General features: G+C 51.9%; 1 protein-coding gene across 2 annotated transcripts in view; it reads left to right on the top strand.

Annotated features, from left to right (window-relative positions):
- Rab11fip3 (RAB11 family interacting protein 3) overlaps window positions 1-18,123 on the top strand; it is a 46,664-nt gene extending 28,541 nt beyond the window's left edge. Inside the window, exons 5-15 of one of the 2 annotated variants that reach the window (XM_090324908.1) lie at window positions 1,018-1,167; window positions 4,716-4,850; window positions 7,935-7,970; window positions 10,370-10,463; window positions 11,557-11,660; window positions 13,678-13,818; window positions 14,922-15,003; window positions 16,096-16,233; window positions 16,438-16,593; window positions 16,763-16,903; window positions 16,982-18,123. In XM_090324908.1, coding sequence (XP_090181034.1) covers window positions 1,018-1,167; window positions 4,716-4,850; window positions 7,935-7,970; window positions 10,370-10,463; window positions 11,557-11,660; window positions 13,678-13,818; window positions 14,922-15,003; window positions 16,096-16,233; window positions 16,438-16,593; window positions 16,763-16,903; window positions 16,982-17,095 — 1,291 coding nt within the window. In that variant the 3' untranslated portion in view covers window positions 17,096-18,123. The remainder of the gene's footprint in view (window positions 1-1,017; window positions 1,168-4,715; window positions 4,851-7,934; window positions 7,971-10,369; window positions 10,464-11,556; window positions 11,661-13,677; window positions 13,819-14,921; window positions 15,004-16,095; window positions 16,234-16,437; window positions 16,594-16,762; window positions 16,904-16,981) is intronic. The other variant, XM_090324909.1, reaches the window with a different exon arrangement.
- Window positions 18,124-26,533: the final 8,410 nt, after the last annotated feature.

Genomic DNA, 26,533 nt, shown 5'->3' with positions numbered 1-26,533 from the left:
CTGTGCGTCAAGTGATAGAGCATAGCCTTGTGTATAAAAACACCCAGGCCTCAAGTTCATGCCCCACGACTGACACCAAACAAAAATATTAATTAATTAAACACATCTTGGACTTTCATTGACTTTGGATAACTGAAACCACTGGAAAATAATCTGCCAGTTTAAAGGAACTGCTAAGCGTGATGTCATTTTACCTTTTTTTTTTTTTTTTTGCCAGTCCTGGGGCTTGAACTTGGAGTCTGAGCACTGTCCTTGGGCTTTCCTCATGGCTAGAGCTCTACCCACTTGAACCACAACACCACTTCCAGCATTTCTATGTATGTGGGACCAAAGAATGGAACCTGGGTTTTCGTGTATGCTCGGCAAGCACTTGTTACTAGGCCAAATTCCTGGTCCCCCATTTTACTTTTTTTCTTTCTTTCTTTCTTTTTTTTTTTTTTTTTGCCAGTCCTGGGCTTGAGCTCAGGGCCTGAGCACTGTCCTTGGATTTTTCTCAAGACTAGAGCTCTACCACTTGAGCCTCAGCACCACTTTTGGCTTTTTCTTTTTTCTATGTATGTGGTATGGAGGAATTGAACCCAGGTCTTCGCGCATGCTAGGCAAGCACTCTACTACTAGGCCAAGCTCCCGCCCCCCCCCCCATTTTCCTTTTAAGCCAATTGTTACAAGATGTGTCTCCCCTTACATCACTAGGGACGGTTCGTGGTGTTAAGTTGAACTTGTAGTCCTGTTTAACACTGAACGGTCAGGACCCAAGTGTTTAAGCCTTCCCAGTCCGGCTGGCTGCTCCTGGATCGAGCCATCCTCGCGTTCCTTGAACCTACCTTTCTTAGAAAAACAGCACTTTAAAATGAAGCCGTTTCTTGTGTTCTGAGTTAGTGTAATGCTTTCTCAAAATTTATTTCACTTGTTCCTATTTTTTCTTTTTTAGGATGGCTTCTTAGGAAGTAGGACTGAGACCTGTGACTCCTGGCACTGTTCACATCTGATGAGGCCATTTCTTTGTGTCCTTTGCAGATCTCACTCTTGTGGCCAGGCTGTTGTTATGGTGATTGGCGGTGAGGAGCATTTCGAGGACTATGGTGAGGGCAGTGAGGCAGAGCTGTCCCCAGAGACCATGTGCAACGGGGAACTGGATTGCAGTGACCCTTCTTTCCTCACTCCCAGGTGACATTCTACACTGTTCTTGGTCTTTCTCCCACTCTCTACTAAGTTATCAGGAGTTTGCTCTCAAGTTGATAAGGGGAATTTTGCTTTATTCAATGCCATGTAAATAAACATACCACACTCGGGGATCTTGAGTGCCTTCCTCGATGAAGGTTGACTTCAGTCCTTTTCATCCAGTCCTATGCCTAGACTACTCTAGACCTCTGTGCTTCCACCAAACCATATAGCTCAGACCTATATTGGGAACTCGGCCTCTGGGGTTTTGAGTAATGGTCATGGATCACTTCATGGTCTGCAACTGACTGGGGAAGGTTTAGAGTCACAAGACAGTCTTTGGGTTCACATGCTTCTTTAAAAAGAAATTTATTGGGCTGGGAGTTTGGCCTAGTGGTAGAGTGCTTGCCTAGCATGCAGGAAGACTCAGGTTCGATTCTCTGGTACCACATACCAAGAAAAAAGCCAGAAATGGTGCTGAGGCTCAAATGGTAGAGCTCTAACCTTGAGAAAAAGAACACAAGGACAGTGCTCAGGCCTTGAGTCCAAGCCCAGGATTGGCCAAAAAAAAAAACAAAAACATATATATATATATATATTACAGAGGTGATGTATAGAGAGAGGGGTTACAATTACATAAACCAAGTAAAGAGTAGATTCATGCTGGGTGTGGTGGCTCATGCCTGTAATCCTAGCTACTCAGGAGACTGAGATCTGAGGATCAAGGTTCAGAGCCAACCCGTGCACTAAATATTGGGGGATTCTTCAGAAAACCAGAAGTGGCGCTGAAGCTCAAGGGTAGGGCAGGGCGGTAGCCTCGGGGACAACTGCCCAGGCCCAGAGTCTAAGCTGCAGGACCGACTTTGTCTCTCTCTCTCTCTCTCTCTCTCTCTCTCTCTCTCTCTCTCTCTCTCTCACACACACACACACACACACACACACACACACACACACAGAGGAGTAGATTTCTTTTGTACAGTGTCACTCTTTCCTTGTTCTCTCCCAGTTTTAGATTCACTTTTTTTTTTTTTTTTTTGCCAGTCCTAGAGCTTACACTCAGGGTCTGAGCACTGTCATTGGGCTTTTTCAAGGCTAGTGCTCTACCAATCGAGACACAGCACTATTTCCAGCTTTTTCTATGTATGTGGTACCGAAGAATCAAACTTGGATCTTGGTGCATGCTAGGCAAGCACTCTACCACTAGGGCAAACTCCAGGCCTACATGCTTATAATTACCTGACATTTTCAAATTCTGTGAAAGGTCTTAGTTTAAATAAACTGAACAAGCTGGGTTCTTATGGATCACACCTATAATCCTAGGAACTTAGGATTTCAATTCAAGCCAAACTCTGTCTCCAATTAACAGCCAAAAAGCTGTAAGTGGAGCTGTGGCTCAAGTGATAAGGCACTAGCTTTGAGCAAAAAAGCTCTGGGACAGTGCTCACACCCTAACTTTCAGCCCTAGGACTTACAAAAACTAAACGAAATGATACCTAGTCAACCAAGACTCTCAGTTTCTCTTAAGGCTGTGCCAGAGGAGGTCAGGGTAGAATTCAATCTACTTGGCTTCTATGCAGACCGGGGATCTGGGCCTTCTGTGCCCAGGCACGCAGCTAGCCAGCTCTCATAGTGTTCTATTCATTCCTATCTCTGCATAGAACCCAGATCTGGCTGAACAGGCCATCTGTACTGGCAACTTATTTTTCTCCTGTGCCCTGAAATTCTCCACCTTTTTCAGCAACGGAGTCTAAATATCTCTAAACCACAAGTTTCTTACTTTGCTGTTTGTTGCTATATCCTAGACCTGTGGAGGGCAGTGTCAGGAAGGCTGTCCCCTGAACTGAGCCAGGATTCCTCCTCTTACTTGGCTGCCCCCTGAAAGCTGTTGATAGCAAAGGCAGGGCCCTCTAAGGCATCCCTGCATACTCTCCCTTCTGGAGACCGTGGGTGTGAAACAGTGGGCTCCTCCGAGAAATCTGCCTTTCTAAGTCCAAGTCTCTATCCTACTGTGGCACTCTTCTGATTTGTTCAGTTTATCTCTGTCTCTTGTCTAGTTATTTTTTCATTGTTTTCTTTCTAAAGTAGAACTTCCCTGCTATGTATTATGTTTTCCTTTCACCCTTCTTTAACTTCAAGATTAGTTTCCCACAGTCCGTGGGTCCTACTGCCTTAGGCATGGTAACAGAACATCACCCCATTAGTGTCCCAAGGGCCTTGGTAAGAACCACAGAGGTGTTTTAGTATCCTTACAAGTTAGAATTCTGAGCCAGGCACCTGTGGCTCACGCCTGTAATACTAGCTACTCAGGAGGCTGAGATCTGAGGATCACAGTTCAAAGCCAGCCTGGGCAAGAAAGACCATGAGTTTCTTATCTCCAGTTAACTACTAGAAGTGGTGTTATGGCTCAAGTGGTAAAACACTCGCCTTGAGCTGAAGAGCTAAGGGACAGTGCCCAGGGCCAGAGTTCATGTCCCACCCCACTGGCCCAAAAAGAGAGAGTGGGGGGAGGGAAGGGGGAATTGTGAGTTGTTTCATTTGTTTTCTCAAGGCTAGCACTATATCACTTGAACCACAGCACCATTTCTGGCTTTTTCTGTGTATGTGGTACTAAAGAATTGAACCCAGGGAATCATGCATTCTAGGCAAGCATTCTACCACTAAGCCACCTTCTCAGCCCAGCTTTTTTCTTAAGGCTGATGCTTTACAACTGGAGCTACTAGAGCTATATCTCTAACTTCTCTAGCTTTTTGGTGGTTAATTGGAGTTTCATAGATGCTCCTGCCCAGGCTTGGCTTTGAACCTTGTTCCTCAGATTTTAGATTCCTGAGTAGCTAGGATTATAGGTGTTAAACTACTAGCACCCAGATAAATTCTGAGGGTTTTATTTTTGTTTTTAACAGAGATCATCGATGATGTACCATCTAGACATAGTTCTTGATTTTGATAGTTTCTGGGAGAGTTATTGAAACACTATAGTAAATGAGTGAGTTGTGGCATGTACCTATAATTCCAACACTTGGCAGGCTGAGGCAAGAAAATCAGAAGTTCAAGACCAGCCCCCCCCCCCCCCCCCCCGTTTTTTGTCAGTTGTGGGGCTTGAACTCTGGGCTTGGGCACATCCCTGAACTCTTCAGCTCAAGACTACCATCCTACCCCTTGAGCTACAGCGCCACTTCTGGTTTTCTGGTGGTTAATTGGAGATAAGAGTCTCACAGACTTTAGTGCCCAAGCTGGCTTTGAATTGCTATCCTCAGATTTCAGCCTCCTGAGTAGCTAGGATTACAGGCGTGAGCTACCGCGCCTGTTTTTAAAGAGGTTTTTGTTTCACAGTGAGGCTACTGCTGCCCCTGTGCTATGTAGTATCCCTGGAGCCTCTGCTGAGGACGCTAGGGTCATAGGCTCCTTGGGGTATGTAGTCCAGAAGGGAGTACAAGAGCCCTCCACAGCCTGTTCTCTTCCAGCCTGCTTTTGTCTAGCACCCGCCCCATCCTCCTCGTGGCATAGATAGCCTGGCGGACCCTTTCCTCTTCTGACCTTTCACTCTGTCTCTCTAGTTCCGACCCACTTGCTTCAAAGCTGCGCAACATCCTCACTGATGAGGCATTTGAGTTTTACTGTAGCCAGTGCCACAAACAAATCAACCGCCTTGAGGACCTTTCTGCCCGCCTGAATGACCTTGAGATGAATAGGTAACACTAGTGCATGGCCTTGCTTTGTTCTAGGGTTGAGGCAGACTCTGGCTGTTGCGGCCTCCATGCTGGTCTGATCCAGGGTGCTCCTGTCCTGGTTGCCCAGACCAGACTGAACTCCCAACCCACACAGGGCCCAGGCAGTGGAACTCTTCCTTCCTGTCTCTCCTGAGCTGTGTTTGCTAGTCTTTCCCCACCCCTGTGCATGTGGTCCCCTTGCAAGCTATGGTCTTTGTGAGAAGAAACAATCCAGTGTGCAAGAAAATATGCCTTGCATCTTAGTAAAACATCCCTTTAACTGTGTCCCATGAGGAAGCAGAGTGGGATGTTTAAAATTCTTTGAAAACAGATATGTGAATAGCTTTCTGGAAGCTAATCAGGATTATATGTATTGTGGGAGCCATCTGTTCTGTAAGGTGACAGTGCAGGCCTGTGTGGCTACTCTACTGTTGTGCTGTGCCTGCTGCTCCCCTGCTCCTACATACTGAGTCTGCTGTTCCCACTGGCCAGTTCTTTTCTGTTCTTCTTATCTGGTACTGGTACACTTTGTATCTCAGTCCTCAGTTCCCTCTGTCAGTCCCAAACATACCAGCATTTCAGGGAGCTCCATTTACTTGCTCTTTACAATTTCACAAATTTGTGTGTGTGTGGGGGAACCTTTAGGTTGTCTACTTACGTTGACATACCTTAAGCCTTTTTTTTTTTTTGCCAGTCCTGGGCTTGAGCTCAGGGTCTGAGCCCTGTCCTTGGACTTTCTCAAGGCTAGAGCTCTACCACTTGAGCCTCAGCACCACTTCCGGCTTTTTTTCTATGTATGTGGTACCAAGGAATTGAACCGGGGTCTTCATGCATGCTAGGCAAGCACTTTAACCACTAGGCAAAACTCCCGGCCCCGCCTTTTGTTGTTTTAACTTGTAGTATTATTGACAAATCCCTGGGTGGGTTGGTCCTGGTGAGTAGAATCTAGCTGCAGAAGAAATGTGCCACCTTTTGCGGTATCTCCAGGTAAGCAGGCTGGTGCTAAGCACAGGTGCTGTGGGCTTTAGGCAGCCCCCCACGATGGCTTTCAAGAAGAGGCTTTGAGCTAGTGGAGAGTAGGTTCTGGCCATCCTGATGCACCCTGGGGTCTTGGAAACCATAATGGGAAGCCAGAAACACTCTTTAAGAGGTATTCCTGGGAAGCTTGAGCAAATCTAGTGTGGTGATTCCAAGGACTTACTGGCTTAAATTTTAGGGGAACCAGTTTTCCCATTATCTGTTCAGCTAGGCGTTTTGTATGCTGTTCTAGGCAGGTGAGGAGATGTATGCTTCCATGCTGGGGTAGCAAGTGAGGAGATGTGTGCTTCTTCCACACTGGGGTACAGCGTCTTGTTTCTTAATCTGAAGTGGGTTTTTTTTGCCAGTGCTGGGCTTGGGCCTGGGGCCTGAGCACTGTCCTTGGACTTTCTCAAGGCTTAGCACTCTACCACTTCAGCCTTAGCACCACTTCCAGCATTTTTCTATGTATGTGGTACCGAGGAATCCAACCCGGGTCTTCGTGCATGCTAGGCAAGCACTCTACCACTAGGCCAAACTCCCAGTCCCTAATCTGAAGATTTAGACATGGAAATGATCTCTTGCCATGCTGAGAACCTGCCTCCAGATGAGTCAGGCCTTTGGGGTGGTAGATATGGCTTAGCACCACCAGTGAGGCCACATGATGGCAAGAAGTCTGAAGTCTTTTTTGTGAAGTCTTCTCTACCCAGAGATATACCCATAGGCTGACAGATACACTGAATAGTCTGCCCTCACGTGTTGTTAAGGAAATGCACTCAATATTAGAATGAAATCAGATTTGCACGAAAATGTACTATACTAATTAGGGACCAGTCAAGAGGAAAATGACAGAGTATCTGAACAGACATAGTACGGTGTGAAGTCTGAGTATTCTGGGGTTGGAGTACAAGGTGTTGGCTGGTACACTAATAAAGACTCAGAGAAACTGTAAATGGCTACTACTCAAGGGCCAGGATCTGGAGCCACTGCCCACCCAGGTTCAATGCTGCAACCATAGAGCTGGAAAATCATGAGAAACTGAGTGGCAAAGACATGCCCTGCTGTGCTCTCGGGAATTGAGGATCTATCATGTAGAACTTGCCAGAAAATTGTATTCATGCTGCCAGAAAAGCTATTCACTGGGAGGGGAGGGGAGGGGAGGGGCCTCCACAGTGTTCCTGCCTCCTGAGCTGCACCAAAGATCTGAGCCCAGTAGGCTAAAGGATCATGCTGAAGGATTGAGTCAACATTCACTGCCCCCTACTGGTAAAACACAAAATTGCGATGGAGAAAAATAAGTCCCTGATGGCAGTGTAAAGGGGAGTTTGACCCAAGCCCACAGGTATTGAACCAATGACTGGTGCAGACTACATCTCTACAGGTAGTTCTGTCTGCTTGATCCTCAAAAGAGATTGGGAGGCTGGTGAAGAATGGCTCCAGCTTCTACAAGCTGAGGCAAATGGTTCCTGTGCTCAGTGATAAGTGAGTTTTCTTTGGGCTAAAGCCCCTAGTTCAGAAGGAAAGCCATAATCTGGGATCCAGAAACGAGGTGCATTTGACCCTTGTCACCATTGCAGATGGCTAAGTCATATGGACAACATGCGTATGACCATGTTGACTTTCCTGGACTGGCTTCAGGAAGGGTTTCCTGAATCCCTGCCCCATAGGTTTATGGGCCCAACTCAAAATCATGACAGATTCTCCTGGAACAGGCAGGCCTGTGTCTTGTTTCACTGGAAGCCTTTGATGGCCAAGCATGGGGTGGGGGGAAGGGGAGAGGGTAGCTTCAGAACCATGTTACGTGACAGTGTCTGATGGTGTATAGACCTTGGGCCCAGCCCTGAACTATAGTCTGGTTGGCTTCATCTGTAATTTTGGGGGTAGACCTGCCCTCTGTCTTGCTGAGTGTGTGTTATGTGCATGGAGCTTGCCTGGGACAGGGGAATGCATGCTTAAATCCTGCTATCTTCTCAGCCTAAGCTTCCTGTTTCCTCCTACCCTTCTTTTGCTCTCTGACATGATTTTCCTGTTTGTTTGGTTTCTGCACAGCCCAGCCAAGCGGCTCTCCAGCAGGAAGGTGGCAAGGTAGGCAGAGCCTCGACTTTTTACTTAATGTTCTGGATGATATTAACAGCCATACTTGAAAAACAAAACAAAATAAACATTTTAGCTGAGCATTGGTAGCTCGTGCCTATAATCCTAGCTACTCAGGAGGCTTAGATCAGAGGATCACAGTTTGAATCCAGTCCGGGCTCTTACTTACCTCAAGTTAACCACCCAAAAGCCTGGATAGGGGCTCCAGTGGTAGAGCTCTAGCCCTGAGCACAAAAGCTCAGGGGCAGTGCCCAGGCCCAAAAGAAAAGCATTTTAGAAATGTGTGTGTGTGTGTGTGTGTGTGTGTGCGCGCGCGTGTGCGTGCGTGTGTGCATGTGTGCGCACGCGTGTGTGCGTGTGTACGGATGTATGTATATATCCCTAAATTCAAATCCTAGTGAATAAATAAATGCATTAAATTTTTAAAACTTGAATATATATATATGTTTATATATACATCTCAAGGCTAGCACTCTACTATTTGAGTCACAGCATCACTTACAGCTTTTTCTGTGTATGTGGTACTTAGGAGTTGAACCCAGGGCTTTGTGCATACTGTGCAAGCACTCTACCACTAGACCATGCTCCCAACTCCCAGAAATATTTTTCTTCCACATTGTTTTAAAAGCTTTTTAAAAAGTTACTTTTTGTGATGGAAAATCAATTTAGGGATTGTACTGTGGGACAGATTTCTAGGGCAGTCTTGGTGCCTTCTGGTACTAGACATTTGCTATGCGGGCTGCATTGTCCTTGTATCTTCTGTAGGCCAGTTGCGTAAGGACTGACTGAGGGCCTCATACTCTGAGAGCCCAGTCAGTCTTGGTTTCCTGCCCAGCCTGTCCTGTCCTCTCCTAGCCCAGTGGTTCTCCTGCTGAGGTGAAGTGAGGTCCTAAAGCATTTTGTTTGAGTTTTGGTTGCTGTCTTATTATGAAAAGTGAGGGGAACCAAGGCTGGCCAGGTGAGTCTTGTTTCTTGTTTTTTGTTTTTTTGTTTTTTTTGCCAGTCCTGGGCTTGAGCTCAGGGCATGAACCCTGTCCTTGGACTTTCTCAAGGCTAGAGCTCTACCACTTGAGCCTCAGCACCACTTCCGGCTTTTTTCTATGTATGTGGTAGCGAGGAATTGAACCCAGGTCTTCGTGCATGCTAGGCAAGCACTCTACCACTAAGCCAAACTCCCAGCCAAGGTGAGTCTTCTTTGAAGTTAGTGTTGGAAATCTGTAAGACACTATGGCCACTGCTGGAATGGGTGATGGCCTTGTCAATTTCCAAGTCTTTTATCTTGCCTTCACTGCTCAGGCCTCTGTGGGGGCCACAAGATCTCCACCCAGGAAACAGTCCCTCCCATCCCTGCTGGCAGGATATCTCTCAGCTTTGTTACCATGGTCTTGGCCAGGTCTCCTCAGCACCTTAAGTTCCCTTATATGTTTCAAGGTTGAATTGTTGATTACTTGTCTCTGCCTTCTTTCATTTTTGCCCCCATTTTTCCTTCTATAATGCACTTTGCAGAAATGTTCAAGCCTTTGTATGTGCATTGTGGCTGAGATGATAGGTTTGCAGTGCCAGTTATGCCTCTAACCTAATTGTGTCTTTTCTTTCCTGGTTTTTTTTTTTTTTGTTGTTGTTGTTGTTATTGTTTGGTCGTGGAGCTTGAACTGTGGGCCTCGGCGCTGTACTTGAGCTCTTCACCTCAACCCCTTGAGCCATAGCACCACTTCTGGTTTTCCAGTGGTTAACTGGAGATAAAGAATCTCATGTACTTTAGTGCTTGTGTTTGGGCTGGCTTAGAACCTTGATCCTCAGATTTCAGCCTCCCGAGTAGCTAGGATTACAGGATTGTGGTTTTGAGGCCACTCTGAGCTACATAGCTAGATTCTCACTACTATTACTACTACTACTACTCACACACACACGCACACACACACATGTGAGCGAGCGAGCAAGCGAGAGAGAGAGAGAGAGAGAGAGAGAGAGAGAGAGAGAGAGACACCTTATAGGTATTCTGTAAATCCTGAATTAATGTTTGATGAAACTCGTATCATGATGAGAAATGATATATTTTATTGCACCTAAGTGCAAAGTGCCTCTGTCCCTTTAGCTGACAGAGAGGGAGGTCATGCTGTCAGGGTCCAGGGTCCAAAGGACATTAAGATGACTCTGGTCCAGAGTGCAGCCTGCTCATTTCCAGCCTCTTGGTAAAGGTAGCTGGCCTGGAGAGAACCCCCTTTGTTCAGGGCGTTGATCAGATGGCATTCCCCGCCTCCCCGGTCCCCAGCTAGGAATAGAGAAGCCCCTGCCCTCTGATAATGCTAACCACCTTTCAGGGGGTAGTGCTGGTATTTGCGGAACTTGTCATTTTCCCATTCTTCCCTCTGCTGTTGACTGTTCCATAGGTACCTGCACCAGTCAGGGGCTCTGACCATGGAGGCCCTGGAGGACCCTCCCCCAGATCCCATGGAGTGCCTAGAGGAAGACATTGCTGACAAGGTAAGCCATGGGAAATGGGAGCTGAGGAGTGTGTATGGTTGGAATTTTGCTGGTGTCTGAGGACCTGTGTTTTCTCTGAGATGCTTGCCAGCCATTAGGGACCCTTGTTCCTGCTCTGGCCTTTGAAACATTTTCAAGACAGCTCCGATAGCCAAGGTGTCATCAGTTGCTGATTAGCTCTTCTCGTTCAGCCCTGATAATCCTCAGTAAGTTTTTCAAGGGGTCCAATGGCTATAAGGCAAAAGGCCATTTTGTAGCACATGAGCAAAACCAGTAAAAAAAAAAAAAAGGGTGGGGGGGATCCATTGACTGGTGTTAAATTTCAAGCATGACCCAGGTGTCCATGTGTGTCTTTGAGTCAATTCAAGGCAGCAGAATCAAGGGGATAATGGACACTCAGCTGCCAGGGCCAGTGGAGGCAAGACCAGGAAACCTGGGGGTGGGAGGCAGGACATACCACTGAGCTTTAGGTGGCTGTGGCGGCACTGCATCAGGAGTAAGCTGTTTTCCTCACTGTGGTCAGACCATTTCCCAGGGCAGCCTGAGCCTTGGAGAGGGTGACAGCCAACGTGCTCACCTCCTCTGAACCCCACCTTGCCTCTCTCCACATGCAAGCTCCTGCTCCATGGCAGCCAACACTGTAGACTATTCAGGTATTTTTTTGTCTCCCATGTTGAGAGTCCCTCAGGGAGGGAGGAACCAAAACTCCTCCTGTCCCCAGGACCTAGGCCTCCTCTGTGTGTTTTGTCTAGCAGAGTAGGACTCTTGAGTTCTTTAGGTAGTAGTGTGGACACACATTAGCCCATGGAAAAGTCAGAAGGGTGGTTTTGGTCTCCACCCGCCTCTCAACCCCACTGGCGGTCAGCCTTGTGCTGTTAGATGACAGGGACTACGGGGTGTTTACAGAACAGTTGCTGAGGAATTGGACCCAATTCCCACTCAGCTGAGCAATGGTGACCAGTCCTCATGCTGTCTCCCAGTGTGTGTGTGTGTGTGTGTGTGTGTGTGTGTGTGTGTGTTTTGTGGGGGGCGGGGGGGGTGGATTCTTCTGCCTCACTGCACTAGCTCCTTAAACCATTATGTCATTATGGAGGTTGTCTTCTTGGAGAGGAGAGTGTCAGAGCTAGAGAAGGACAGCATGGCTGCTGGGGAGCAACATGGCCGGCTGAGACAGGAGAACCTCCAGCTGGTGCACAGGTGAGCACATGATCTGATACGCTCTCAGTCATGAGAAGTGCAGATTAAAACCATAAGGATCTGGGTACCAGTGCCTTGTGTCTAGACTCCTAGCTACTCAGGAGGCTGAGAATTGGAGCATCTCGATTTGAGGCCAGCCCTGGAAGAAGGCTTTGAGACCCTGTCTACAAAATTACCAACAATATGCCGTGCTGAAAGCATGGCTTAAGTGATACCAGCCAAGCAAACAAAAAGAATGAATGAGAGGCCCTGAGTTTCAACCCCAGTATGGCCAAAAAAAAAAATAAATAAGACAGACACATGAGGGCTTGACTCAGTAATGGACTGTGTGCTGCATGCACCCTGAGTTTAAAACAGACTTGTAACATGTTCTTTTTTTCATCGTACTATGGGTGTGTCCAGAGCTTCTCTCAGTCAGTTTGCTGAAGAGCTTGGGAATCCTGGTGGATTGGTTTAGGGTTGCCCTGCAGCCAGCAGTAACTATTAGAGACCTGCCTGTTCACCTCTGTTTCTGAGGAAGTATCTGGCCACGGCACTACTCCTTGGCCGAGGCTCTTTGCTCTAAGACAGTCCCACCTGGACCATCTCTTTCACCCTTGCTGTCACCCTGGAAGGCAGATGCTGTCTCTGTTTAACAGATGAGGAAACAGGCATGGAGAGATTAGGTGAGTCCTTGCCCAGGGCTTCAGAAATGGCAGGTATGAGCTTTGGGGTACAGCGCTGTATTAAAGAAACAAGTGAAGGAGATGTTTGCAGATATATGGCCTACCTGGATTTGCAGGGGTGTAGCCCGCCCTGAGAACTTCAGCCTATGGAAGTGACTTTGTAGCAGAAAGACAAGAGGTGCAGCCTCAGTCCTGGACAGGCTTTGAGGAGGACACAGAGTACAGGTACTCCTGATGTAGGCTCCCTGAAATGCTGCATCTTGGGAGTTCTCACACAGGCCTGCTACATTTGCCCTCATGTTTCTTACACGGGATACGATTAACTGGGTAGGAACATTAGGCCTCGTGGAGGAGCTGGGTATTGTAAGGTACCCAGCGCAGGGGGAGGTCCAGGAGGCACTTTTAGAATCCTCAGAACCCATGTCCTTACTGGACTCGGGCAATCCACATGAGATCCCGGCTCTTACATGAGTTGCCTAGGCCACCTTCCCTTTGAGTCTCAGTTTCCTCATCCATGATCTTAGCGAGCAACACAGGGGGCTCTGAATGGTGCCAGACATGGGCAGCATGTGCTGTATGAGTGGTGAGTGTTTAGATTACAGCGGGGTCGTCCTGAAAGCTAGCTATATAACCATGCATGAGGCCAGCGTTCAAGACAGTCCCCATATAGCATACTGTTGTAGGTACAAGTTTCATCTCTCTCCAGCAAACGGTAAGTTCTCCTGTGAGAAGCAGCCGTGGTGTGTCATGGCTTACACTCCCCAGCATTCTCATTAAGTGCTTCTCCTTGGCCATATGCACAGGGGTGGGGAAAGACTAGCAAACACAGCTCAGGAGAGACAGGAAGGAAGAGTTCCACTGCCTGGGCCCTGTGTGGGTTGGGAGTTCAGTCTGGTCTGGGCAACCAGGACAGGAGCACCCTGGATCAGACCAGCATGGAGGCCGCAACAGCCAGAGTCTGCCTCAACCCTAGAACAAAGCAAGGCCATGCACTAGTGTTACCTATTCATCTCAAGGTCATTCAGGCGGGCAGAAAGGTCCTCAAGGCGGTTGATTTGTTTGTGACTCTGGCTACAGTAAAACTCAAATGCCTCATCAGTGAGGATGTTGCGCAGCTTTGAAGCAAGTTCAACAGGGATATGGTATAGAAGTTTTGTCACAACTTGAAACATGTTATTGCTGAAACCTAGACTTGCCTCTGTGCGCTCCAAGATCGGTGACTGTGGCCCCTTTCTGAGGCACAGTGTATGTGTGGTGGCCACGGCCTAGCAGCTACTGTCGGTGCACAGGACCTGGGAGCAGATACCATGTAGGCCTTGTAGGCATGCTCATATTCCCCACTTTGCCCTCAGAGCCAACGCTCTAGAGGAACAGCTGAAGGAGCAGGAGTTGAGAGCCAGTGAGATGGTCCTGGAAGAGGCGAGGAAGCAGAAGGAGCTCTTGTGCAAGATGGAGCGGGAGAAGAGCATCGAGATTGAAAACCTGCAGGCTAGGTGGGTAAGGGTCCCGGCAGGTGAGAGATGTCCTGCACAGCCTGGCGGTGGAGCCACCAGGGTGAAGCCTAACTGTACCAAAGTGGGAACCTTAATATTTTCTAAAACCAATGTGTGTCCTTCCATGCACCAGATGGACATAGCAGTCATTGCCGGGCAGTGGCCGGTGCCCGCAGTCTCAACTGTCCACCCTGGCCTGAGGGCTGAAGGCCAGCACCACCCTAGTCTAACCACAGTGTGAAGTAGAGGGCCAGGGAACTCAGCACGGGTCACAGGCGGCACGGGGAAACGCCCATACTGGGGGTGGCGACTGTGAGGCCATGCTGCGCATCTCTGGATGGAGTTTCTCTCAGCCGCGTGGGCACATCCCAGAGCCAGACAGTTCAGCTAGAGCCTGCAGAGGCTGACGTCATTCCTGAGCCCAGAGTGAACTTAAAAGCTGGGTGGTGTTCACAGAAAAGTTTCGGTGTAGAGGTGGGTGCTGGTGGCTCACACCTATAATCCTAACTACTCAGGAGGCTGAGGTCTGAAGGTGGTGGTTTGAAGCCAGGTCAGGCAAGTCCATGAGACTCGTACCTCTAACCAGACAAGGGCTGGATGTGGGGCTCACGTGTCAGACTTGAGCAGAAAAGGCAAAGGAGAATGAGTGAGAGGCTCTGAGTGTTCTTTCTCTTTCTGTCTCTCTGTCTCTCCCTCTCTCCCTCCCTCCCTCTCTCCCTCTCTCTCTCCCTCCCTCCCTCCCTCCCTCCCTCCCTCCCTCCCCCCCCACTCTCCCTCTCTCTCTCTCTCTCTCCCTCTCTCTCCCTCTCCCTCTCCCTCTCCCTCTCTCCCTCTCTCCCTCTCTCCCTCTCTCCCTCTCTCCCTCTCTCCCTCTCTCCCTCTCTCCCTCTCCCTCTCCCTCTCCCTCTCCCTCTCCCCCCCACACACACACTCACTCACTCACTCACTCAAAGCTCTCTGTGAAACTTTGGCTGTCCTTGGGTAAGTCAAGGCCTGGCTGTGGCATGTGGTCACAGAGCAGCTGCCTGCCAGGTCTCCCCTGCCCTGTGCAAACATGCTTTTGACTTTTGGAGACTAGGGCCTAGCCTTCTTCTTGTGCCCAGGCTCCAGCAGCTGGATGAGGAGAACAGTGAGCTGCGGTCCTGCACACCCTGTCTGAAGGCCAACATCGAGCGCTTAGAGGAGGTGAGCCACTGACCACCAGCAGTATGTCAGGGAAGCCACCCTGCTGTGCTGCTCTAGTCGGCAACAACTCTGCCAAGCAAGGGGTTTCTCTGCTCTCAATTCCAGAGTGGCGGCAAAGACATGAAGTCGGACTTCTCGAGCACCACAGTTGTCCTGCTAGTGGCACTGGATCCTATTCAGCTTTCACATCTCCCATGCACTCGTCCACAGGGTCTAGAGACCCACACTGGGACCAGCCCGCCTCTCTGATTCACTTGAGCATGCTCTCTAGGGGCGGGCTGGTAGCCTGATCCTGGACACTTGCCGCCAGTGTTGTGGGCTCCCTGCTCCAGTCATTTGCTGAGTGACCTCCTTTCTCCGTTCCTTTTTTTTTTTGGTCCTGGAGCTTGAGCTCAGGGCCTGAGCACTGTCCTTGGGCTTTCTCAAAGCAAATGCTCTACCACTTGAGCCACAGGTACCACTTCCAGCTTTTTCTTTGTATGTGGTAAGAATTAAGCCCAGCAAGCACTTTACCACTAGGCCAAAATCCCAGCCCCTCTCCATTCCTTTTAAAAGTGCCTTTTGGGGAGCCAGGAGTTTGGCCTAGTGGTAGCGTGCTTGCCTAGCATCACACAGACCTGGGTTCAATTCCTCGGCACCACATACATAGATAAAAGCTGGAAGTGTGCTGAGGCTCAAGTAGTAGAGTTCTAGCCTTGACAAAGTCCAAGGACAGAGCTCAAGCCCAGGACTGGCCCAAAAAATAAATAAATAAATAAAAGTGCCTTTTGGGATACTTCAAAACCAGGATGTTCTGAGGCCACCTGGGCTCCATCCTCTCATGTGAATCAGAGGAGCCAGGCTAGAACTACCCACAGCTAGTAGGTGTCAGATCTTGCCCAAAGGATACTCCTTCCTCCCCTGCTTAAAAACGGCCCTTATGGCCTGTGTGTGCCTTGACCACAAGGCAGTACAGTCCTGCCCTGCTGCCTCTGAGCCCACCATGTTTGTATCAGTACACTTAGGAGATCAAACTCGGGGACAAGCCACTGAATCGAGCTACAAGCATGAGTGAGGCCGTGCCTGTGTCCACACTGGTGTCTCCTTTTGCAGGAAAAACAGAAGTTGCTGGATGAGATTGAAGAGTTGACACTTCGTCTTAATGAAGAGCAAGAAAACAAGAGGAAGATGGGAGACAGGCTGAGCCATGAGAGGCACCAGTTCCAGAGGGACAAGGAGGCAACACAGGAGGTGAGCAGAGCCACCTGCCCCTTCCATGCCTTCCCCTGGCAATGCTGCCTGGAACCTAGGGGAAGGCTTGAGGAGCTCTTCATACTTGGACACAGAGAGCTTTCAGCTTCCGGGAAAGACCAGTGGCCTTCTGAAATGTGAGGTGATGGTCTCCCAGTAGCGGATGGCTGACTGGCCGGTGCCTGTCCTCTGGTTGCCTCATAGCTTATTGAGGACCTCCGTAAGCAGCTGGAGCATCTGCAGCTCCTCAGGCTGGAGGCAGAGCAAAAACGAGGCCGCAGCAGTAGCCAGGGTCTGCAGGAATACAACAGCCGTGCCCGAGAGAGTGAGCTGGAGCAGGAGGTCCGAAGGCTCAAGCAGGTATGGCTTGACACCTTGCGCTTGTTCCTGCAGAAGCTTCCAGAAGGTTGGCATGGGAAGGCACCTGAGCTGAGGTCTCCCTTGGGTCTCCCTTAGCAGGTCCTTTTTTCTAGGCCATCCACTAGCAGGGGCCCCGGCCCAGTGATGATGATGATGTTTTGTCCCCCAGGACAACCGCAACCTAAAGGAACAAAATGATGAGCTGAATGGACAGGTCATCACCCTCAGCATCCAGGGAGCCAAGAGCCTCTTCTCCACAGCCTTCTCCGAGTCCCTGGCTGCAGAGATCAGCTCAGTCTCCCGAGATGAGGTAACACACCCTGCTGCCTGCACACCCGAGGCCTGTGCTCCAGGCCTGTGCTCTTATCGGGCGTTTGCTTTCACGTAGCTCATGGAAGCAATCCAGAAGCAGGAAGAGATCAACTTCCGCCTGCAGGACTACATTGACAGGATCATTGTGGCCATCATGGAGACCAACCCGTCCATCCTGGAGGTCAAGTAGACAGCAATGCCCTAGGCTGGTCCAGGACTCCATGAGCACACTGGAGTGGCCCTGCCTCACCTCACGTCACGAAGGCCACCAGGTCCCATAGCCAGCTAAGCCTGGGGTACACAGGGCCCTCACATGGAGGGGCTGGGCAGGTGAAGATTTGCTGCAGAAGGTAGAGGGCAGCGAGAAGGCAGGAAGGGAAGCCCACATAGCAGACAAGGAGTGAAGGTAGGCCTGCTATTGGCTTTGACCTTTGGGGAGCCAGAGCCCCTCACCCCGTCACCCAGCCAACAATCACCTGTGTCTTTTCCACAGTTGATGGGCTCTTAAACCTGTGTGTAGACATGGGGGACAGTCTCTCAGGCTGGGGTGAGCTACCCTGTGCCTCCTCTATGGCAGACACTCTTCCTGCCGTGCAGCCCTACGGGAAGAGTCTGCAGCTTTCTACTCAGGCGTCCTGACAGGTGCCACCCATGTCTGGTGTGTGAGCCCTGGACCCTCACATGAGATGTGACGGTGTGTGCAGGACAGCAGGTGAGGCTGGTCCATGTGAGATTGGGCTGGGAGCTGCTCGGGCTGTCACCAGGTGGCCTTCAGTGGACCAGGGCCCCAAAGCCATGCAGGCACTCCAGTGGTATGAACCTCGCTGCTGTACCCTCAGGTTCTGCCCCTCCCGCCGGGGCCTAGGCCGGGAGACCATCAGGAACCTTTGCTCTGAGCACAGGACTTGAGATGATACACAGAACTCACTTCCCGGATGGGCGGACATACCAACTCCTCTGCCTCTAGCTGCAGGTGCTGCTTCTTTGCAGAGATGTGACTTTCTTTGGTCGCCTAGACTCTGTTGTCCCCAGATCACTGCCCTGAGGGAAGTTCACACATCTCAGGCTAGAGTCCAGGTCTCTGGAAGACAGGCTGGGAGACTGTGCACAGACCAGGAGCAGAGGCGCCCTTACCACCCCACACCTGCACTACCACAGAGTGGCGCCACCCACTAGCGGCTCAGCCTGCCTGGGCCAGGGCACTGGCTAGCAGCCTCTCAGTGCCCTCTGTTGGGATGGAATCCCGCTGCAAAGACTGTCTGTCCACTGTGTGCCGTGTGTGCACGCGAGCATGAGTGTGCACACGAGTGTGAGTGTATGTGTGCTTGTGCCCACACATGCTGCCCTCCACCCCCTCCACCTTCCCTGGCCCACCTTCTACACTACAGTTTAAGATGTCGCCTCGTATTGTACATTTTGGGGAAAGCCTTGGGTGTAAATCAGTGTAAACTTGGAGGAGAGATTTTTCTATCATGTAGAGTAGGTATTTTTTATAGATTGAAGGTTGATCAATTTTTTAATACTTTACAGAGAGAAAACTATCTGTGTATACACATGAAAATATATATATGTATATGTATATGTATAATATATAAATACCAGAGCCCTGCCTTTTTGTGCCCACATCTGGCCCCATGGCCCAGCCTTGCTGTCTATCCTGCAGCACTGACCACAAACACAGGTCTCCCAACCACCAACCTGCTCCTGACACCGGCTTCAGCTCCCCAAGAAGGGGCCCTGGGGCAGGAGGGCTGGAAGCCAGCAGACTCCTATCTGATGTGTTGACACCATCCATTAAAGCTGTTATTGCACATGGAGGTCAGCTCCTGCCTCCACAGGGTCTGGGAGTGAGGTAGGTGACTGTGGACCAAGGTATTGGGAGAGTTGGTCCTTGGAGCTTGAATCCAGGAGACAATTGGCTCTGTGGCTCTGATTAGAGTTGAGAATCTCTGTGCCTGGGCTCTACCACTGGTGGCACTCAGTTACTCCTTAAAGGCCAAGTCCCTATGACCACCAGCAGTCCACGGAGAGCCTCAGTGAGCCTGAGCTGAGAGGGCACTGAGGAGTAGCTGGGTAGAGGTGTGTACTACTACCACAGGTCTCTGGCCTGAAACCCTGTCTGGGAAAAGCTGTGCTGTAGTCAGGGATGAGGAGGGCAAGACCATGCACCCTTTAGGAGATGCCAGCACAAAGGATGCCACAGTGGCGATTTTAGGAGGCATCACCAGATCTGCAAAGCATGCACCTGTGGCTTGCTCATGCCCCTGACACCAAGCTGTCCACCTTGCCTGTCACACGGGCACACAGATCCAGGGAGACTCAGGGTTCAGGTCTCCTGCCCTCTTGGCCCCAAAAGCTACCAAGATGACTTGTGGGACACAGGCTGGCCTGGTCACTTGAATGGAACTGAGACTATTTGGGAACAGTAACACAGGGCTGAGTTTCTGCCTGCATGACCGTGATTTACCCTTCCATCTAATTCAAACTGTCAGCATCTATCTGGCACCTAGGCAAGGAAAGCACCTCCACTGTGGCCTGGCAGCTTCATGGGCAGATTTTGTGTGTGTGTCCTTGGGCTTGAACTCGGGTCTTGGGCTCTGTTCCTGGGTTTTTTCTGCTCACGGCTAGTGCTTTACCATAAGAGCCACAGCTCTACTTCTGCCTTTTGGGTAGTTACTTGGGAGATGTCTCAGACTTGCCCAGGCTGGCTTCAAACTCATCCTCAGACCTCAGGCTCCTGAGTAGCTAGGGTTATAGGCGTGAGCCACCAATAGCTATCAAAGGCAGCTTTAGTTTCTACACTAAAGTTTGTGATGCTGGTTCAATCCACCATCCAACCAGCAGAGGGACTGCTGAGGGCACTGCTGGCCCTCTGGAGTCTTCAACCCAAGGGGAACAGTCCTCTGCGACATGGGAAGAGGAGCACATGATGAAAAATTGGTAGCAAGGGCTACTGGAGAGTTTCTTGCAAGTAGGCAGAAGTCGAGTCCAGCTAGCTGGCAGAATGTACCTGGAGATGTTTCCAGAGGAGGCCTGTAACTCCAGCAAGCATCTCGGGAAGGAACCACGCAGCCTCTAATGGTGTAGTGGCCTGGCCATAATGCTTACAAGTGCTAGAGTGTCCACCAAGTGGACCTGTCCTTTGTGGCTGGCTCCTGACATTGCACACAACTGCTGACACAAATCTTCCTACCTGGCCCAAAAGCAATAACCAGTAGCTCACCTCAGCAAATTTAGCAGGAAGCCATGCTGTCCTGCTGGCTTCCTAAATGGTGCCCAGCTTTTTTTTTTTTTTTTTTTTTTTTTAACCTGCTAGCAGTTCAGAGACCTGAAGAAGACCCAGAGAGGGGCAGGAATTGTGGCTGGTACTGCCTTACCCTTTTACTTTTTTCCTATCAGGTGGTTATTCTTCCTGACCCAGGCACATAGAGTTCCTGGCGTGGGTAACTAAAACCTGGGCTTTGGACCAGAGATTAGCTCAATGCTGGGATCTGGTTGGTATTTTTGTTTTTAAATCACTATACAAAGGGGTTTCACTTCCACGAGTTAGATTATGAGTACAAATGACCTTGATCAATGTCACCTCTTCCATCTTTCTGTTTTCTTTACTGCTGTATTCTCTTAGCCCAGAAGAGTATTGGGCTCCTTGGGCTCAATAAAGACTTGGCCACTGAACCACTGCCTCTGCCCCTACAGGGTGCCCCGTGTCCTCAACACCTGCAGGCTGTCCCCTCCTCAGGGTGTGCTCTCAGGCCAGTACTGCGCTAGCACAGCAGGCCTCAGGGGCCTGGGAAGCCCAGCTGGTAATGTGGTCAGAACACTAGAGATAACCTGGAAGCCTCTGGAGCCCTGGTCTAACCCATTCCCTCCAGTTGTGAGGCTTGCAGACCCTCTTACGGGTGGGCGGATGGGGGCTGGCTCTCTCTTCCATGTGGGGCATGGCTTAACCAAGCGGCTCCTGTGCAGTGGACTGAGCAGGAGCCTCAGCTACCCGTCAACAGGCTCGAACCCAGCAGCGCTCCAGCGGGCTACACCACTGGCCCCTGGCCGGACGCCGCAGCAGCTCGAATCTCCCTGGGAAGTGAGGGTCCCTGAGGTCGGTCACCCAGCGCCCTCCGGCCCCTTGCGCCAGTGCTCTGGATGCCCCCAGGCCGCGCCTTCCCCACCCGCCCGCCCGCGGCCAGGCTTCTTCCTGGTGGTGTCCCCTGGGGCAGGGGCCCTGCAGGGGGCCTTGGGAAGCGAGTATGGATCGTTTCAATGGAAGCCTGGGTCCGGGGCTCCTGCGAACGCTCTGAGGGCCTGGACGGTGGCCCCCCCTGTGCCGTGGAGGCCATCGCCGAGGAGCCGGCCGCACACGGCGAGCTCCAGGCCCGGCCCGAGCCCTTCCTCCCAGCCCGGCCAACGGCGCTGGAGGCCCCGCCCCCGGGCTCTTCGTGGGCATTCTGGGAACTGTAATCCAGCCCGTCCTCCGCCTCCATCCCTGCATGCCTTGCGTAAACCCGGCTTAGGCCTCCGCTAGGATCCGAGGCCGGTGCCTAGGCGTCGCTGATAGCGCGAGAGGCGGGACTTCCGGGCGGGGTCCCAACGACTACAGCTCCCAGCGTGCTTCGCGCGACGCGGCGCGGCCCTATGGGATCCGTAGTCTGAGCTCCATACCCAGCGCCGTGTGCGCCCCCGACGCGCCTTAGCCGCGGGCCCGGGCCGGGCGCCACGCTACGGAGGCGGCGTAAGGCTGGTTGGGTCGGCGGGCAGGACAGGCGGGCAGTACGGAGGTGGCGTGAGGCTGCGGGGGCCGGGCGCTCCGCGGCTGTGGCGCGGGAGGCCGTCGGAGCTGCGCGGCCGGCAGCCCTCCCCGTGGAAGTTGCGGGTCAGCCGACCGAGGGGCCGCTCCCGGCCGCCGGCTCGCGGAGGTGAGTCTCCCTGGCAGGGGGGCGGCCCGGGGCCCGGGCCTGAGGGCGGCGGGCCGGGGCTCAGCGGGCCGGGCTCGCGGGGCCCGCGCGGGGCGTCGGGGACGCCGGCGGCCCTCGGCCCCTGCCTGTCCTTGAGTGCCCTCCTCCCGGGCGGCGCGCCGGCCCGAGCGAGCGGGCGTCTGTCGCGGGGGCCGCAGCCCCGCAGCCAGGGCTCCCGGCGCCCGCTCGGGGCCGTCGGCGGGCCCGGCCATCCCGCGCTTCCCCCTCCCGAGCCCCTCCAGCTGCCAGCAGTGCAGAAGTTACAGCGCGGGCCCTGTGTCTGCTGGCCCGGTCAGACCAGGAGCCCCCCCCCACCCCCCCGAGCGCTTAAGCGGCTCTGGCAGGGCGGCTGTCCGGTTCCCTTAGGGTCTCCAGGCCTGGGCCTTTGGGGCCCCGCAGGACTGGAGGGCTCTCGGGGGAGAATCCCTAGCCCTCGCTGTCCCGGGCCCGGCTACATCCCCTGCTCCCCGCCTAACGTAGGGTGGAGTAATCCCTGAGTGACCTTCTCAGCTGTGGAGAGACGCAAAGCGTGGATGGGGTTTCCCCTCCCCGGTCCAGCTCGACCCTGGAACCAGGGTTCTGTAGTTTGGGTGGGAGGCAGGTGTTGAGGATGGCTCCTTCTCCAAGGGGTTGCGACTTGGTGCTTCTCATGAGATCCTGCCCTGGTAAGGAGCGTCCCCATTTCTGTCTCCTTTTCCGGCATCTGAGAGTTGGTGGAAGTGCTTGAATGACAGGCGGACAGTCAGGTGACCTCAAGCAAAGCAGGCTTAGACCTTGCTGGGACCAAGGCTCAGAGATTGCACAACTTCTTAGGAATTTACCCTCAGGGCCTCTGCTGACTAGAGCCTGGGATCCTGCATCTGTTTGGAGGTCTTCAGCTGCCCTGGGGGGAATCTGAGGTCTGTCACTGCTTTCAGTGGAGCCAGGCTTTTCCTTGATTGTGACTTTGCTGATGATGACTGAAGCTTCTGAGAATCAAATCTTGGATCAGTAATCTAGCAATCCTCCTCTTATAGAGGAGGAGACTGAAGTTGCTAGCAGGAGAAGGGCAGATGGAGCTGAGGTTCCAGGTCTTTGACCCTCAGGCTGCCTTCTGAACACCTTCCTCTGCCTCATTCGTGGCAGTTGGAAAGAAGGGTTTTGATGTCCTAAAAACCTCCAGAAACTACATGCTGTTCATGAGCTGGTCAGTGAAGAGCTCAGAGGCTGGCAGAGCAGCCTTGGTCAAGCTGTGTGATGCCTTCTCTCAATGCACCCGCGTTAAGACCAGTGCTGAGAATGCAAATGACAGAATTTGGGCTCTTGGAAAAACACGTCTACAGAAACCTAGGAATGCCTGTGACTTGTCCTGTCTGTGTCCATCCTGGCCTGTCATACTACCCTGGACTTTGAGGTTGAAATGTCTTTTGAGGCACACCTGGTTTTCTTGGTCTCTTCATTGCATATTGAGGCTTAGACCCAGAGCTAGTGCATTAAACGCCCGGTGGGCCTCTGGGGGCTTCTCTGCTTGCCTTCTACCTCCTTGGTTCACTCTCTCTTGTTCCTACCCCACACCCATTGTGACACCCAAAGTAAAAATATTAACATTCTGAAGGGCTGTGTGTTCCTGTTTCTCACTCCTCAGAGTGAATACAGGCTCTGCCATCCTCCTTCCCCACCTAACCTCTTCCCAGGGGGCCTCAGCTGTATAGATCTACTTGATCCCCAGGCCTCCTATGTCTCGGATATCATCTGGATTCTCCCATAGGGCCTGCTAGTAGCACTCAAAAGTACATGGCTCCCCTGCTCAGGATATGCAGACATGCAGAAGGCAGGCTGTTTGTGTTTCTCAGGAGGCCCTGAGGCCTAGCTCCACCCAGCCCTCCACTGCACAGTTGCCAGTGAGTGCCTTCAGTTAGCTACTTGCTTCAGGCAGCTCTGGGTCAGTAGAGTTCTGAAATTGGAGAGTAATACCTCAGTTTAGCCTCCAAAGGCACTGCGGCCATCTCTGTGGGAACAGGAGGTAGCCGCACCTGACCTCAGCTTATTTCTGAGTGTCACTGGGAGGAGGTGGGAAGCTGTAGGTTGGAAACAGGCTTAGAAACCTACTCAGCTACACCCTTTGCGATGGATGGAGACCAGGGAGTGCAGCCAGGACAGGGCCGGCTGGGCCAGTGGGTATGGGGACTGAGAACTCCAGGAATGCTGGGGCACCCTTCCTCAGGACAGAAGTCCAAGAGGGACAGGTAGGTGCCCTCAAGATGAGCGATGAGGCCCTGGTAGCCTGAATGTTCCTTTGCATTCTTCAGTACAAGCTGCTTCATGAGACGCCAGCAGTGTGGCTGTCCCTTAGACAGGCACTCATCTGATACTAGGTTGGGACTTCCCCCCAGTCAGTGTCCTGCCAGTGTCCTGGCAGTCCCATGGTCACGGCCCTGTCTCCGCTTCCCGATGGTGGAGGGCTGCCATGCCCAGCTTCCTGGGTGACCAGGAAGAAGGTGCATTGCTGCAGAGGGAACCCTTGCACCCTCCTCCACTCTTCTTGAAGAGTGGCCAGTGGGACTTAAAATCGCTCAGGCAGGTGGAACCTCTTGGACGGTCTTGTGCCCATCTTCATGGGAAACATGTTGAGCTCTGCAACTTCTAGAGCTCCTGCTCAGTGAGGAAGGAAGTGCCAGAAGGCCTTGGAGCCAGGGCCCCATTCTTCCAACTTCCCCCTTGCCTGTCTTTGGGGCCGGCAGAGGATTTGAGTGCTGCTCCGGTTCTTGCCCTGCCTCTGGCAGTCCTGAGGTGCCTGGACCGGAACTCCTATCCTGCCACCACTGGGCAGACAAGAAAGATGGCAATGTCAAAAATGAGAGTCCTTGTCTTACACTGTTTTCTCTGTTAAAAACAATGTTCTATTGAACATTGAACCTCTGCAATAAAAGCATATTCTAAGTATGTTCCTATTTTCCTGACCATACCATTTTGAAAGCCATTTGCCTTTCCTGTGATGCAACCCCAAGGTGGAGTGCAGCTCCAAAGACAGAAGCACAGGCAGTGCCCATGCACACCCTCCTTACCCAGCAGGACTGGCGGTTCCTCCCCCTGAGCCTCCCACCGCAGGAGGCCTCGCCCGAGTCCACCTGGGGGCAGGCTGGTGCCTCCCAGAGCTGCTGTGAACCGGCCAGCAGTGGAGTCCCCGGCTCTGTTCTGGGGCCTGGCCTTGACTCCTAATTTCTATCTTTGAGTGGTGGCTAAAAGATAGGGATTTGGAGGGGCTTGGCAAAAACGAGGAAATCTAAAAATTGTGTCTTGTTCTGGAGCTAGCTCCTGCTTGGAAGAAAGAGCACAAGAATATAAGCAGGGTACACTTTCTCCCAGGGCTTCCGTTACATTTTCAGTAGAGCCTCTGTGCTTCACCCTGCCTCTCCTGTCGGGTTGAAAGTGGCAGTCACTGCCCCATGCCTCATCGCATGTGGAGGGTGCTGCCAGCTGCTGGTGGCCCATGCCTGCAATCTCAGCCTCTCAGGAGGCTGAGCTCTGAGAGTCTCCATTCAGAGCCAGCCCAGATGGATAAGCCCGCAATTCCCTTACCTCCAAATTACTAACAAAAAGCTCAAGTGTTAGAGTATCATCCATGAGTGAAAAAGCCAAACAAGAGTGTGAGGTCCTGAGTTCAAGCCCTAGTACCCAGTACTGGCCAAAAAAGGGGACACAGCAGGGGCGGGCGGGGATGGGAGCCTCTTGTTGCTTACATAGGTCAGAAAGGACAGGATGGGGACATGAATGCCATTCTCATGCCTCCTGTTTACCTGCCATGTTGAGCAGGTGCCAAGAAAGCAGTGGTTACCTACTGGCAGTTGGAGCAGCCAGGTGATACCAGGACCTGCCCCCAGCTTTTGGCATGAGCCCTGCCCTGCCACGTGCCTTTCCAGGAAGTCCCAGGAAATTGCCAGCCAGTGCTGGCCTACGAGCTGTGGCCCTTGCCCAGACTCCATTCTTTGTAGTAGCCAACCTGAGGCGGGCCAAGTCAGGTTGTTTGTTTGAGTCCGTTGTGAGGCCTGGACCCGGGGCCTTCAGTGCTGTCCACCTCTTGAGCCACAGCGCCACTTCCAGGTTGGGAGTGGTTGACTGGAGATGAGAGTCTCGTGGGGACTTTAATGCTCAGGCTGGCTTCAAACCACAGTCCTCAGATCTCAGTCTCCTGAGATCTTAAATGTTCCCCAGCCCTGCCATCCTGCTCAGCTGGGCTGGGCGAGGTGGGCATGGGATGGAGGGGGCAATAAGTAGAGCAGCGCCCAGACCCCACGTTCAAACCCCACAACTGACCCTCTCCCTCCCCCCCAAAAAAAAGTACACCACTTGAGCCATAGCACCATTACTGGGCTTTTTCTGTGTGTGTGGTACCGAAAAATTGAACCCAGGGCATCATGCATGCTAGGCAAGCACTCTACCACCAGGCCACGCTCCTGACCCAGATGTGGGTTTTAAAGGGATGGCCCCTGGACAGCAGGTGCTGAGGAGAGACAGTGAGACGCCCTCTATCTCCCACAGCCTTGCAAACAAGCAGAGCCGGGCTCAGGTAGCCAGTCCAGATGAATGCCCACAGGCCATATTTGGCATTCCTGGGCCAGAGGCTCGATCCTTGCAGGAGATGCATTCCCGCTTGGTGGGTGCCATAGTGACCAGCCTGCTTGAGGCTTCTTTCCAAGGCA

This window comes from Megascapheus bottae, chromosome 36, assembly GCF_031878675.1.
Source record: "Megascapheus bottae isolate mThoBot1 chromosome 36, mThoBot2.hap1, whole genome shotgun sequence".
In the NCBI taxonomy this organism is placed as follows: domain Eukaryota; kingdom Metazoa; phylum Chordata; class Mammalia; order Rodentia; family Geomyidae; genus Megascapheus; species Megascapheus bottae.
Note: the sequence above shows the minus strand (reverse complement) of the source record. Positions and strands in the feature narration are given on the sequence as shown.